The sequence below is a fragment of the Melanerpes formicivorus genome, unplaced genomic scaffold (assembly GCF_026170545.1).
Source record: "Melanerpes formicivorus ecotype bairdi unplaced genomic scaffold, bMelFor1.0.p_v2 SCAF_50, whole genome shotgun sequence".
Classification (NCBI taxonomy): Eukaryota; Metazoa; Chordata; class Aves; order Piciformes; family Picidae; genus Melanerpes; species Melanerpes formicivorus.
In genome coordinates, this window is record NW_027142402.1 from 3357409 (window position 1) to 3372697 (window position 15289).

The window sequence follows — 15289 nt, forward strand, 5'->3', positions numbered from 1 at the left end:
TATTATGCATCAGTTGCATCCATAACTGTTTAAAAACTGACAAATCTGAGCAATTTCACTCTTGGAAACATAAGCCTCTTTTAATCTCTTGGCAATGCAGCCCCGTTCTTGCCTGCAGTTAGTTCAGCCAAGAGCTGTGCCATTGTATGCCATCTCACAGCTTTGCATTTAAAAAGGGAGGAACGCTCACTTAACGCACACTCTTTGTATTAGCTACACCAGAACTAACTCGGAACCAGCAAACATTTATCCCACCACGGGCTGCTTCTCAAATTGCTGTCCTGTGTCCAAAAAAACAAAGGTAAATACAGCGTGGAAAGCCTTTTCTTTTCACACGGCCACGTCTCCCAGGCAAGTGCAAACAGCACACACTCCTCCCTGTGCTTACCAATACTCGGTTCCATGTCCTGCCCATTACATTGAGAAGTGACATTTTGGACCTGCTGCATGGCCTCATACCTCATTAAGATACCCAAGCTCAAATATTTACAGCATTGAAACAAAACAGAACTGGTAAGCAATACAGAAAAATGCTTTCTTTGAGAACTTGGTGGCTTTGCTGGGTTTATTTTTTTCTATGTAAAGCCTTCTTTCTCTCTCTCTTTTTTTAACTGGAAGTAGCAGTATTCAGCTTGTAGAAATCCTTCTGGAAGGAAACCTCTTTGTTTCAGAACCCTGAAACTAAACAGCTTTGGTAGGGTTTTGGAGTCCCAGCTGCTTCCCTCATGGCCAATCCCTTTCACAAGCACAGCACCATCTTAGCAGCAGCTACTGATCTTCCTTTGGGGTCTTTAACCTCATTGCTATTGGGAAGCTACTCCTGAACTATTCCTTTGGGTGGCTGGGAACCTTCCCTTCTGATCTCTGGTCCATGGCTACCAGATACTTTAACCCATCTGGTTATAACCTAGTCATACCTAATAGTAATCCTAGCATACCTTATAGTAATCATACCTTACAGTAATCCTAGTATACCTTATAGTAATCATGGAATCATAGAAACAATAAGGTTGGAAAAGACCTCAAAGATCATCAAGTCCAACCAGTCACTCAAGACCTCATGACTACTAAACCATGGCTTCAAGTGCCACGTCCAATCCCTTTTTGAACACCTCCAGAAGAACTTAAAACTTCAAGAATTTAAACAGTGAATACATTTTTATCCAAGAGAAATTTGCCTTTGAAACTGAGAAAGTTTAATCTGGACTGATCTAACAAAAAAACCAAGAGGTGTGGGGACCTGGGTTTATAAGAACTGAACCTCACAACCTGCTTAGTGTTTGTTGATAAAAACCCAGAGGTGTGGGGACCTGGGTTTGTAAGAACTGAACCTCACAACCTGCTTAGTGTTTGTTGATAAAATCCCAGAGGTGTGGGGACCTGGGTTTGTAAGAACTGAACCTCACAACCTGCTTAGTATTTGTTGATAAAATCCCAGAGGTGTGGGGACCTGGGCTTGTAAGACCAGAAATCCTCACCTGCTTAGTGTTTGTTACTGCACAGCATCACACAGAATCACAGGGTGCCAGGTTGGAAGGATTCGCTTGGCCCAACCATTAACAGAGTGTGATCAAACTCCAATGGAATGTGATCAAAATCCAAAAGAATCTGATCAAACCCAATTACTTTTCATAGAGATCTGTGTAAGAGATCCTTCCAGTCATTGCTAATGTGACCATATTTCAGCAGCAGCAGCCTTCAGTAAATACTAGATGCTTAAGATCTGATTGTTTCCCTGCAAAAATAGCTTCTCTTAGCACATCTAAAAACCCTCTCCACCTTGTGAGCGTGCAGCACCTGAGCAGAGGTAGGGATAATCTCTGTGCACTGATAGAACACACTAACAAATTAACTCCCATAGGCTGACAAAAGCCACACAACTGATTAAAAGTGCCTAATACAGACAATTCTTTGCTGTAATGTTCTCCTGCTAAGACCCCTCTTGGTTTTTTTCCCCTCCTTTCTCTTTTTTTAATGTTGCTGCTGAAAATAATGATGCAAGCAACTAAGTGTAATTGTAGAAAATGATTGCTGGCGATTTGCATATGAAATGCACACCTTTTACTGCCTCTGGTTAGCATTGTTCAACCAGCTTATAAATAGTACAGCTGAAATGCTGCAAACAGCAAACAGTTTTCGATGGGCACATGCTGTGAATGAAGAAGTGGTCAGACACAATGTGCAAGTTGGAGAGCTTTCATCACAACTAGCCAAGAGGGGATAGGCTTCATCTCCTAATCGTGCTCAAGCTGGTGTCCCATATAGAAAGCATCACACTCATCGGCAGAGAGGAAAGCTGCTTAAAAGCAGTGTTTATGTTGTGCTGGAGGGGAGGGGGGGAAAACATCCCCAACCTCAGTGTAATCTAATCTATCTGTACTTGGGTTTGATTTTTCTCATTACTTCCACAGAACATTTCATTTTTGCAACCTGACATTTAGTAACTGCTAACATTTGAACCTTGCAGCTGATGGAAGTCATCTGCTGGAGCACCTCTGCTGTGAGGATAGGATGAGAGAGCTGGGGTTGTTCAGCCCGGAGAAGACTCTGGGGGGGACTTTTGAGCTGCATTCCAGTACCTGAAGGGATCCTACAGGAAGGCTGCAAAGGGACTTTTCATAAGGGTGTCTACAGATAGGACAAGGGGGAATAGCTTGAAGCTGAGGGATGGTAGGTTTAGACTGGAGCTGAGGAAGAAGTTCTTCAGGACAAGGGTGGTGAGACTCTGGAATAAGCTGCCCAGGGACGTTGTGGATGCCTCCTCCCTGGGGGTGTTCAAGGCCAGCTATGATGTGGCCTTGAGCAGCCAAGTCTAGTTGAGAGGTGTCCCTGCCCATGGTGGGGAGTCTGGAGTAGATCATCTCTGAGGTCCCTCCCAACCTAAGCCATTCTACAATGTACTGGGATAAATTCTGCACAAGCATGATCCTGTCTCTGTGCTAAAACCTCTCGTGCAGTCACTCCTCTATCAAAGTTTTGAGTTAATACCAATGAAAAGCAAGACTCTCCCCCTCCCTCTAAAGCATGAACTCTGCAGTGTATTCTCACAAGGACGTTCACACAGCTAACAAATCCCAGTTGATGACACCCTAAAAAGCCCCTCACCAGCTTTCTTGTAGCCCCCTTCAGACCTGCTGAATGCCACTTCCCAGGCTGCTAAGTAAATCGTCTCGTCGCTGTTTCTGTTTAGGAGGTTTCCTTCCCTCGCGAGCTGTGTCCTGAAACCAGCGTTTTGCAAATAGGAAGGAATGAAAATCAGCTGCAGGCAGTGCAGGGAAGGATTCTCCTACACGTGGGGGAGCCCGAGCATTCCTCTGCCTGAGCTCGGTGCCTGTCAATTGGGCAGCCCCGCCGGAGTCACGGCACAAGTACCCAGGGCTGAGGATGCCAACAAAGGTGTTTGCAGGAAGCTCTGCTGTATCGATTGCCAACTCCTTTGCCACCCTCCCCTTCACGAGTGACAGCATGCTTTGTGCTTTATCTTCCTGGTTATTTTAAAGGTGTTTGCCATCAGAATTTTAGCTTAATGGCTACTCTCTGTTAGCCCTAGAAAAGCAAGCCTGCCCTAAAAGAGACACACGTGGATGCTAAGGATGTAAATAATTCATGCATTTTAGGGATCACTTTCTGGAAGGAAATAAAAGATCACTTGATGCAAAGACCATCAGAAAAGATGACTTCCAGAACTGGAAACACTCTTTTCTTTGAACTGCTTTGAGAGACTGAAAAGCTCTTTATTTTTCATAAGACACTGTGCAGGTAAAAAGTACTTTGAAGACTACAAAGAATAATAAAAAAGCTCGATCCCTCACTTCTCTGTGAGATTGAAGCACTTGATGAGCAGCAGCAGCCAGTGATCTGACCCAGCAGCCACTTCCTTGATAAATCTGCTGTGTGACACAGTTGCCCGAGTTAGCCTTTTGCATCTAGGAACACTCAAACCCTCTCTGCTCAGAAGGAAAAAGCAGCAGAGATCTCACGCGCAGTTCTAACCCTGAGGAGGCTGCTCTGGCCTCTTGGGGCAAGCAGCATTCCTCAACCTCTCCAGAGAATGCCTCCTCCATGTCTCCATTAAACTGCAAAAAGCTTTTCAGTCTTTTAGCAACTTCTCTCACGCTGGATGCTAAGTCAAAGCTGGGCCACTCCTGCCCTCTTCATTGCGTGCAGGGCAAGGCACACACTGGGCTACATTAGGAGAAGCACAGCCAGCTGAGCAGGGGTGCCAGGCCACCAAATCCATAAACCTTGTTGTCTCTCTGCTTCCTCTGGGACCCTGGATGGAGTACTCCTCACCTGATTCTTGAAACTGCAAACCAGAAGTTCCTTACTTGGCTCAGGAGCATCAGCCCCTCTACACTGTCCAGGGAACTGCTCAACAGCATCTGCATCTTCTTGTAAGGACCCTCGTTGGCTGCTGGTTTTCCTTATCATAGACTCACAGAATGCACTGGGTTGGAAAGGGCCTCCAGAAATCAACTAGTCCACTCCCCCTTGGGTTTCATTGCTCTCTACTTCCTGACTGTTGGCCCCAGGATCCCAGCACAGGAGCAGCCAGCTCACCAGCTTGCTGGCTGTAATCTTTGTGCATACCTTGCGGTTTACTTGGGGATAAGGAGTTGGTTATTTCTGGCTCTTCCCCCTCCTGTTCTTGTGACTGCTCTGCTGCACAATGGGCTGCCTCTCTGATTCCTCCTGTGCCCTCTTAGGAGAAGCTTCCTCCTCCTTGCCTACCGAGTTGACTTCCTCCATTGTTTCTTCTTGACTATACGTGTGGCTGACATGGTTGAGAGCTGGGTCTCTGGCTTAGCCATGGTGTCCATCTGTCTCCAAATCCCTCTAGCCCTGAGGATGCTGAATAGAGCTTGGGGGGCATAGGCCAGGCCTGCCACAGTGCAAGAAGTCATGTCCCTTCAGCACAGCCAAGGTGTCCTTCTCTCAAAGGTTCTGCCACTTTACCAGGATCTTGTGCTTGTTCAGGGGTCAAGTCCCACACTATCAGAGGTGAAGACTCTTCCAGATACCTGCTTCCATGCACCTTGCCACCCACCCCCACACTGCCTCAGGATACATCCCTGTGTGACACTCCTAAATAGTCAGCTAACCTCGGGAAAAGCTGGGAGCAGACTCTTGAGGCACACTGATGTCAGCATTCTGATCACCCAGGGATGTGCAAAATCCTGAGGTCGTTGTAACAAGATGGAAAGCATCTACCCCGTGGGAGATGAAGAGGAAGGCACTGCTCTTTGTTTCCTCCACAAATTGGCTCTCAGAGGAAAAGAGGGAAGAGGTGCAATTGTTAATTGTCTCCACGAGATGGTTCCCGAAGTACTGGGACAGCAGCAATGCAGAGCCCAGCCAGCAGATCAGGCTCAGGGCCAGTGCTTTCATCATCCTTCTGCCGGGCAAAGCACAGCCCAGAGCGTGCTCGGTTTGGCACAGCAAACTGCAAAAACCCTACCCCTGCCTTTCACAAGCTCTCAAATCCTGCATACAGCAGGAGAGGAGCACGGCAGAGAGCAGGCAAGGAACAAACAACACTGCAGAGAGAAGAATCAAGCAACAGCTGAACAGGTACAGCAAATTCCCTCTAGCACACTGCAGTCCAATGCTTCCTTATCCTGAACCCTACGTGTCCCACACTGGGTGCCAGAAAGGACTGCCGTGGGCTCACCCTGGGTGGCAGCTGAGCACCTCACAGCTGCTCACTCACTGCCCCTCAGGGCAGGATGGGGGAGAGAATCAGAAGGGCAACAGTGAGAAAATCTGTGGGTTGAGTTAAAGTTTAATAGGTGAAAGGAGGGAGAAAAAAGCAAACAAAATGAAGAAAACCAAGTGATGCAAAAGCAATCACCACCAGGCAGCTGATGCCCAGACAGTGCCCAAGCAGCAGACCACCATGCAACACCCCACAGCCCATCCCCAGTGTTTACTGCTGAGCATGAGGTTATATGGTGCAGAGTAGCTCCGTAGTCAGTCCTGGGGCTGCTCCAGCTGCTAAGAGAAGGCTGCCAGGCAACCCAATTGCAGCACACTACTGCAGGACAGGGAGCTGGCAAAGACAGCAGAGCCAAACAATCCTTGGCAGTGGCAGGTGACAAATAATGCACAATGGCCACCAGTTATGTGGACCTGAGGAAAACTTCAGAGGAAGTGGAGCAGCACTGGGACAGGTTGCATGGGGAACCCGTGGATGCTCTGTTGTTTCCAAGAGCAGACTGCTGGCAACAGTCCACTTCAAATGGGAGGTTAGGCTAGATGACTTTAAGAAGTCCCTTCTAACATTTCTGTTCTTCTGAGCACTTCATTTTCCAAACAACCTCCCTGCACAGTGTTGCCACAACTGTGGAGGTGGAAATACTCAGCTGCCAGCTAAATAACATTCCATTGCAGACCTAAGAGACAGCCATGCCAGCCACTGCAGATGAATTTAGCTTGGTTTAAAAAGCAGCTGGGACCTTGTCCCATTTTTTGTGCACCCCAGGGATGCCCATAGAGTGGTACAACACCTGAGAGAAGATCAGAAGGGCAAGTGATACTTATGTGGGTAACTGCAGTAAATGGTGTGAATGCCTTCCTCAGCCATGCCCCAGACCATGGCCTCCCTCTCTCTGACCTCCTGATGGAGGAAAGGAACCAAGGAGAGGAAAAGAAATGCAGGACAGCTTTCAGGTTCCACCACTGCTTAGAGATTAATGCCCAGCAGTGACTAATTCACACAGAGTTTGACAGAGGGGTGTAATGCTTTACTTGTAGCTCACCTGGAGGGAACAAGACAACAACAAATTCTCAACAATTATAGGCAAAACATCTCAAATATAAGAAGAATTAGTAGTGTGTTGATGGGGGATAATTCATGCTGATTTCATGCTGGTTTTGAAAAGGAAGCCTGAAGAGCAATCAGGGCATTCTGGTGACAGAAATACCAAGTAGGGTCATTCAGTTGGTTTTGCTGATTTCCCTTTATTAATAAAAAGTACAAAAAATAGAATGGTGCTTTCATGGAAAGCTACCCCCAGGTGTACAGAGTTTTGCAGGACCTTTGTTATCTCTTTCACACAAAGTGAGGTAAGATGGCTCAGAGTATCTCCAGCAGACCCAAGCCTTTGCAGCCCTAACTCATTATGAACCAATGAGCATAGATAGAAGGCAAAGGGAAGGTGATGTATGGCTCCTGCTGTATGCAAACCAGAGCCAAAAAAAACCCACACCAAAACTGAACTATGACTCTGGTTGAATTGAGGTATTTCTTTCAAGCACATGTTTCATGTTAGCAGAACTTCAGGGAACTTCACAGGTGAAAAATATTCAGTGGTTAGCTAAGGCAGATGCCTGAGACTGCTACCGCCTGGGCTAAGCCACACTTCTTGGTGTTCCTCCAGCCTTCCTGCTGCAGCAACAGCACTAACTCAGGCAGAAGTGCCAGTCTCTGGAGGAGACAAAGTGCCAGGGCAGGCGTGAGAAGGAAAGTGCAAGCAAGAAGGATCAGGCAAGTGCAAGCAAGGAGGATCTGCTGTTGAAGCCATTCTCCAGAGCAATGCAAGTCCCGAGTTCTGGACTCCCGAACAAAGATCGTGCCTCAAGGGTGCAGATGAGACACAAAATATGATGGTACAGTCTCTGCAGATATGAGGCAGAGTACTCTGCACATTGTGCAGGCTGGATTTGCAGAGCATTTTTAGAGGAGAGTTTGTATTTGTATTTTGCAGTCGGTGGAATGCAACACGCCGCTCTACGACAAACAAACTGCGTGATGGGGGAAGCAGCACAGGGGGAGCAGGGAGGGAGGGAGGAGAGAATTTAACAGAAATAACTTCACTTAGTGTTTGAGTGAGGGATGAAATGAAATCTGTTTGCTGTGCTAGCTGTCTCCAGATTGGGCTGTAATTACACCACAGAAGGAAGAAAGGTAGCTGAGTCTCAATCTGGATCATTTATGTAAACTCAGCCTTCTTGTCAACGGGGTTCTCGGATTGCAGGCGTGCAAACCACAGGCATCATCTCCTATGGACAACACAGAGACAGGCTCGGGTTGCAGGCTTCTGATGCACCTTAGCTGCTGTCTGTAATTGGACTTGAAAATTCAACACACTCAGGTTCAAAACTTCTCCACTATTTTCTGCATTTTTATTCAGCAGGGTGAAAGGCTGTACTCACACAAGAGCTTTCCTCCTTCCTCTCTGCCACAGCCTGCCGTCTAGCCTTACAAATTAACATTTATCTGGCTTAAGTGAACACAAGTGTCACAAACCCAGGAAATTCTTTTGTGTAAGACTGCATTGAAACAAACTGCTGAATCTGAGGGAGGGATATTCCTTCCCCCCCAGAAGAGTTGGGAAATAAGGGGGGGAAAAAAAAACCCAGCCTCATTCTTTGACCCAGAGCAACGTATTATACAGGCACAGTATAAAACCCAGGCAATCAGGTCCCTTAACAGAGCCAAATTAATATTTGATTAAATATTTTAAAGCTCTTACTTACCATGCTTGACACAATTTCTCAGCAAGATTCTCAAATATGGGAAGCATGAGGCACAGGGTAATTTTACATTTGAACACACAAAACCAGCGTGAGGAGAGATGAGTGTAAGCACAGGGTTTTTCCCCCCTCCCTCCTTACTCCCCCTCCCCCCCACCCCCCCAAACTGCCCTTCCCCTCGGGAGGCAGGTAGGCTGGTTCCCAGCTTCGGCAGCTTGCTCTCTCTGGGCAGGTTGGAGCAGGTTTCTTGTGACACCTGGATCTTCACGCCCCTCCATCCCTCCCCGGGGCAGGAAAACCGCCGGCCTCCGCCCTGGCGCCGTCCCCGCCGGTGCCCAATCAATACCAGCTTATTTCCTGTCCATTTGCTGAGGTCACGGAAACGGGGACTCATTAATTATTTCTGCCGGTGCAGCCTCAAGTGTGCTTCTGGCAGGACAAGCAGAAGCCTTCGGTGACCTTTTGTTTTCATTTTCCTTTCCCCCTCCTGCGTTTTGCTGTTGCTGCTGCTGGTGGCGGTGGCAGCCGCTGCAGGCTCCTCTGTCAGGATGGGGGAAATGAGGTGACGGCAGAGCGGGGCCTCAGGGTCACCCCCAGGGGGACAGCAGGTCAGGGGAACCTGGTCACGGCGTAGACAATGTTGGCCAAGGCAGTCCTGGCCTCTGAGGGAGGGAAGCAGTCCAGGGCAGCCAGAGCTCTGTTTCCGTGGCAGCAGCAGAGGTCGATGGCAGAAGTCACACCTTTGCCAGCCTTGATGGCTTCCCACAGCTGTCAGAAAACACAGGCACAGTGGGTGGGTTTCAGCTGTTACCTCCAACAGCACAGGGCTTCCACCACCCCTTCCTGAGGTAAAGGCAAGACCAAAGCCAGGTGGACCTTTGGGATTTGATCATCCCAGTAGCATGGCAGCATTTCAGAGTGCTTAGTGTGCCTCACATCACCCTACCAGCTGTACCAAAAAGGCTTTTCTTGAAGGCAGGTACCTACAGCAACTCATCAGACAGGGTTTGTGAACTGTGTTTTCCTCCAGCACTCAGTTCACTGGCCCCCTTCATTTACAAGTATATCCTAGAGTCATACAACATGAGGGGTTGGAAGGGACCTTCAGAGATCATCCAGTCCAACCTCCCTGCTGGAGCAGGATCACCCAGGGCAGGTCACACAGGAAGGCATCCAGGTGGGTTTTGAATGCCTCCAGAGAAGGAGATTCCACAGCCTCTGTGGGCAGCCTGCTCCAGGGCTCCAGCACCCTCACTGTAAGGAAGTTTCTCCTCCTGTCGAGTTGGCATTTCCTGAGTTACAGTTTGTAGCCATCATTCCTTGTCCTATCACTGGGCATCACCAAAAAGAGCCTGGCACCTTCATCTTGACATCCACCCCCCAGATATTTACATTGATCAGATCCCCTCTCAGCCTTCTCTTCTCCAGACTAAACAGCCCCAGGTCTCTCAGCCTTTCTTCTTAGGAGAGATGTTCAAGTTCCTTCATCATCCTCATAGCTCCCTGTTGGACTCTCTCCAGCAAATCCCTGTCTCTCCTAACTGGGGAGCCCAACACTGGGTGCAGCATTCCAGGTATAACCTTATCTAATCCAACTCATGTGAGAAAAAGTAAGTCTAAGCTGTGAGCAGATTGTAACAGTCACCCACTTCCTATAGGTACTTGCACTCACACAGAAGGAAGGACATTTCTTATCTGAATACAACCCAAAGTGGGTTCATTATCTGTGTTTAAAGATTAAATTAGCTGAAAGCATATTACAGCACTTCAGTGTTCAGGTCCCAGTTCATAAAAATTTTATTCTCCACTTCGGTTGGAATCTTCCTGCACCGTGTGCTGAAAAGGAACTTGCCCTGAGGCGCCGGTGCGCTGCACAGCTAAATCAACACATCCTCCAAGGAACGGGAACCAGCCATCAGCCACACTGCTGCTGCTGAGGCAAAGGTGGAGATGGGAGAGATGAGGCTTGCCAGCAGCCTGAAAAGGTGTCTCTTCCCCCTTCCTTGAGGCACTGGGAGGTGGTAGGACCCACACATCTCAAGGCAAACTGCTCATGTGCTAAAGCTCACTAAGAAAGTTTAGCGTGCGGTGTAATGCTCCTGTAAGTACACACTGAGGTGCAAACAGGAAAGAAAATAGCTCCTAAAGAGTCTTTAAAGTGGTCAAAGATCAGAGAAGCTTAGCTGAGCACATGTGCACTAGGATTGGCTTGCAACACCACAGACTGGGAAGGGGGAGAATTCCAACAGAAGGACACAATCCATTTTCACGCTTGTCTCGTGTGAGCCTTCAGACACACACAGTGCCTTGGAGCCAGAACAATCACAAAGCTCCTGTCAAGCTCTACACAGAGGGATCACTACACAAAAATTAGACTAATCCACGACTGAATGTTCCCAAGCAAAGCTCAAGGAACCTCACCATGGAAAATACCTGCTCATACAGCAAGCTCCTGCCTCAGCCTTCTCAGATGATCTGCTCTGCAATGAGCAATGCTTTGCAATGGAAAATTAGCCCTGAAAAATTTGCCTGCTCTATATTCATGGAGTCACAGGTTGCACTGGGTTGGAAGGGACTCTTCAAGCCCCCTGCAGATACTGAACTGTAGCTATAAGGTCTTCCCAGAGCCTTCTCTTCCCTGGGCTGAACGGCCCCAGCTTTCTCAGCCTGTCTTCATAGGAGAGGTGCTCCAGCCTTCTAATACTCTCTGATTCTGTGATGTGCTGCCTTCCTTGTACTGGATCTGTTAGACTGGAAACTTCAGATACTGAAATGTTGCTCTGAGGTCTCCCTGAAGCTTTCTTTTCTCCAGGCTGAACAGTCCAAATTTTTTCATCCTGTCTTTGTAGTGCTCCAGCCCTGATCATCTCTGTGGCCCTACTCTGGACCTGGTCCACAATGTCCATGTCCCAGAGCTGGACACAGTACTCCAGGTGAAGTCTCACCAGATCTGAGTAAAGAGGCAGGATCCCCCTCTCTCCATCTGCTGCCCATGATGCTTTTGATGCAGCCCAGGCTGCCTTCTGGGCTGCGAGTGCCCATTGCTGGCTCGTGCCCAGCTTCTCATCCACCAGCACCCCAAATCATTTTTCTGCAGGGCTGCTCTCAAGCTCATCATCCCCCAGCCTGGATTGATAGTGAGGATAAGAAGCACACACAGAGCATCTATTTCTTTATTTACCCTTATCTTTTACTTTCTCTGGATCCTTGGCCAGAAACTGAGAATCATTCCTAGCTCATTCATTTCTGCTAGCAGTTGTGCCTTTGTCAGAGTCATTTAACAAGTCAGTGTAATGCCAAGCACCATTAAGGCCTTGACTTCAGCAGAGAATTTTTAATCAATATTATAAAATAATTGTAACAATTAAACTGAGAATCTCAATTTGCTGTTTGAGAACCACACAGCTTATTTGGCACACACAGTAGATGTACAATGGAAACAAAAAGCTCTCTCATTTTAAGAAGGCTTGAGGGTTGGTTTTGTGTTGCCAAAATCCCACCTCGAAATGAGGGTGACATGAAAGTTGCTGTCTCTTTCAATCACATACATGAATTTTATCCCTGCCATATGCTGGTATTTCTCTTCTGTTATCTGAGAAACACCACTAAACCAGAGCTCCAAGTATTTTTTTCATCTCTGGAAGAGACTTTCAAACACCACAATAACGGATCAATAATTTGTCTGGAGGTGGTGTGATGGCGTGCGGGGGTGGGGGGGAAGAAAAAAGAGAGTGAAACATTCAGCTACTAACAGGAGAAAATATATTCAGGAACACAGACCTTAAGATGAGCTTTTTGTGATATTAAAAGCCTTCTGATAAAAAGATTGAGGAACAGCTAGGAGAGGAAAAAAAAATGCTACAAAACTTTTGCAGCCGTAGTGACCTTACTGCCATGACCTTTCCAGACCTAATTAAATTACTAGAAAGCATTTTTATGGCAAAGTCCTCACCACATTTACTGTACCTTCAGGATAGGATAGGATAGGATAGGATAGGATAGGATAGGATAGGATAGGATAGGATAGGATAGGATAGGATAGGATAGGATAGGATAGGACAGGACAGGACAGGACAGGACAGAGCAGAACAGGACAGAACAGAGCAGAACAGGACAGAACAGCACAGAATAGACCAGACCAGGTTGGAAGAGACCTTCAAGATCATCATGTCCAACCTATCACCCAACACCACCTAATCAACTAAACCATGCAACCAAGCACCCCATCAAGTCTCCTCCTAAACACCTCCAATGATGGTGATAGCTTTTTGGCAGTGGGAAAACCCAAGGATATCAATTTAATTTAACATGGAGCCACAGAACAATTTAAACCTCCTGAGCAGTCTCAGCGTTGGGATAGGACTTTTGCATTTGAAGGAGGCACGTTCAGTGGGTGGATCTCAGCTTCTGACTTACCTTCATTCATTCATTACCATTCACTATTTTAACTGAAAGGCACAAATAACTATTCTGAAGCAGGCTAAACAGCAAAGAATTTTTGTATGCTTGGATTTAGCAACTAAAGGAACAACATTTTTATGGCACATTGTTGATAGTAAAAATGTGATAGTAAAAATGTTGGTAGTAAAAATGTGGCACATTGTTGATAGTAAAAATCAAGTGGAAAGTAAAAATCAAGTGGAAAGTACAAATCAAGAGGACAAAGCCAATATAGATGTTCAGAAGTTCTACAGCTACCCTTGGTGACCTTTGCTTTAACAGAATTAAAGAGGAAATATTTTGGAGACTCAGTGAGAAACAAGCCCCTCCCAGGTTTGATTAGGAATGTTTAAGTGATTCCAGCAACCACACAGAAAGATGAGGGGGGCCTGGATGCTGAGGAAAAAGAAGAGTGAGCAATGTGTAAGACACTGACTGTAGAGATGAAGAAAGACAACACAGCAAAGAGCAAAAAAAGAAAGAAATCCTGATCTGTGCTGCACAAAATGCTTTCTAATTGGCTGTGTGCTGTGCTGGGGTGAGCTGCAGGCTGCTGGCTTCATTTAGCAAGGATGCAACTAATGACCACTTTTAGATGAGGAAATAGAGAAGTGAGGGATGTGACATCATACTTTTGAAACTGCCTTCTACAAAACCCAAAGCTGTGCTCCAGTATTGAACCAGGGGAGGGGAACCTTCCCAGCCATCTCCTGCTTTTCTCTCTAAGATCTTTATGGTGCCCCAGCTCCTTTCAGTAGATGAGGTAGGTAGTTCAGGTCTGCCTTTACTACAGGGCAGTCTCAGTAGCAAATACAGTGGTGACTTAGCTAAAAGCTGTAATGGTGACTGGAAGAAACACAACTTATTATTGAGCATGTGTTTATGTATTTTTTAATAGATAGCACGGCATTAAGGTGAGAGGAAAAAAACCAACCATGGGAGGGAGGTTGGAACTAGATGATCTTTAAGGTCCCTTCCAACCCATTCCATGAATCTATGCCTCTATAAATAACAACATACTCTATCAAGACACAGAGACCAGTGCTGGGAGCTGAGCTGCAAATGGCTGCAGAATATGCAAACAGCAAAAAGCCATCAGAAGCCTGGTTTCAAAACCATGTTTGGGGAAGTAAATAGGATAAATAATGGCAAACCCCATTATTGAAAAGCTACATTTGATACTTGCAGTACAGCTGACTTCTTGCAATCAAGAAAATGGCACAAGCCACTCTCTCACCCTCAGTGCACACATCCACCAATTATAACTGGACTTCAATAAGGAAATGTCTCTCAATTATCAAGAATGTCCTTGGAACTATTCCCACACACAACCCCCCCCCCCAACATCTGAAGTAAGAAGATTTAAATGTAATTTACCAACCTTCTTGTAGTCCATTATATTTCCTTTTCCTTGGGCCTTAAAGAGAAAGAGAGATTTTTAGACAAGGCATTACATACCACAAGCCAGAGCTGCAAGAATAAAGACTGCAATTAGCAGAGCTACTGCTCCAAACATAACTGACTTTCTTTAGGAAGCTGATATGGAAACCCCTAAAATACAACCAAATGTGTTACTAGCTGGTACAACATGGTTCTGTTTCAGCTGAGAGCTGCAGATACTCAATGGAACTTCCTTTTTTTTTATTATAACTTGCAGTTCAACATTTGTTGAATCCAAACTGTTTTGGTCTTCGCAAACCTTGCTGTTTGCATTCATTAATCTCTCCCAGGAGATGCCGACACAAACTCTACTGCCTATCAGCAGTACCAGGATTTGGTTTCTTAGAAGAAACTCTCCACAGATCTATAGTGACTGGCACACAGGCAATAGTCCAGAGCTCCCAAAAGGGAGATTCAGGGCCGTGTCAGTGCTATCAGACCCAGGCTGCACGTGCTTTTGGTTTAGAATTGCATGTATCAGCATCACCCTTTACTGAAGCAGCAGATACACAACCTAACCCCTAACATGTTCACAAAGAAGTGTGGGGACATTTTTACATTGCTTCTTGCCCAGAAGCAGAGAAGTTTTGAGTCCAAATTCCTCCATTTTGACACAGGATGATGTAGAGGAGAAGGTGCCAGCAGCAGTGCTCTGCCAGCCCCAGAACACTCCTGCTTAACCAGTCTGAAGCCCTTCCCTCAGGTCAACTAGGTCACCTCATCCAACCCCAGCTCTTCTCTTTTTCAGACACACAGAGAAAAACATCACTCATTTCTTTCCCTCTGGCTTCCACCAAGGGAGACCATAAACCTCAGGTCTTCTGCAACAAGTCTCCTGAAAAGATGAGGACTGCTGCCTCTCCATGTCCACTGTGGGGACTTCAGAGAGCAGCCCAGGGGAGGCAGGCCAGCTGGCACAGGGAGAAGACCTGAG

The 15289-nt window shown here is 46.7% G+C and overlaps 1 protein-coding gene across 2 annotated transcripts in view; it reads right to left on the reverse strand.

Annotated features, from left to right (window-relative positions):
• Nucleotides 1-8645: 8645 nt before the first annotated feature.
• Nucleotides 8646-15289, reverse strand: part of PDSS2 (decaprenyl diphosphate synthase subunit 2) — an 80661-nt gene continuing 74017 nt past the window's right edge. For both annotated transcript variants that reach the window (XM_068160479.1, XM_068160478.1), the window contains 2 exons: nucleotides 14297-14332; nucleotides 8646-9243 (listed from right to left, as the gene is read on the reverse strand). In XM_068160479.1, the coding sequence (XP_068016580.1) occupies nucleotides 9085-9243; nucleotides 14297-14332 (195 nt within the window). In that variant the 3' untranslated portion in view covers nucleotides 8646-9084. The remainder of the gene's footprint in view (nucleotides 9244-14296; nucleotides 14333-15289) is intronic.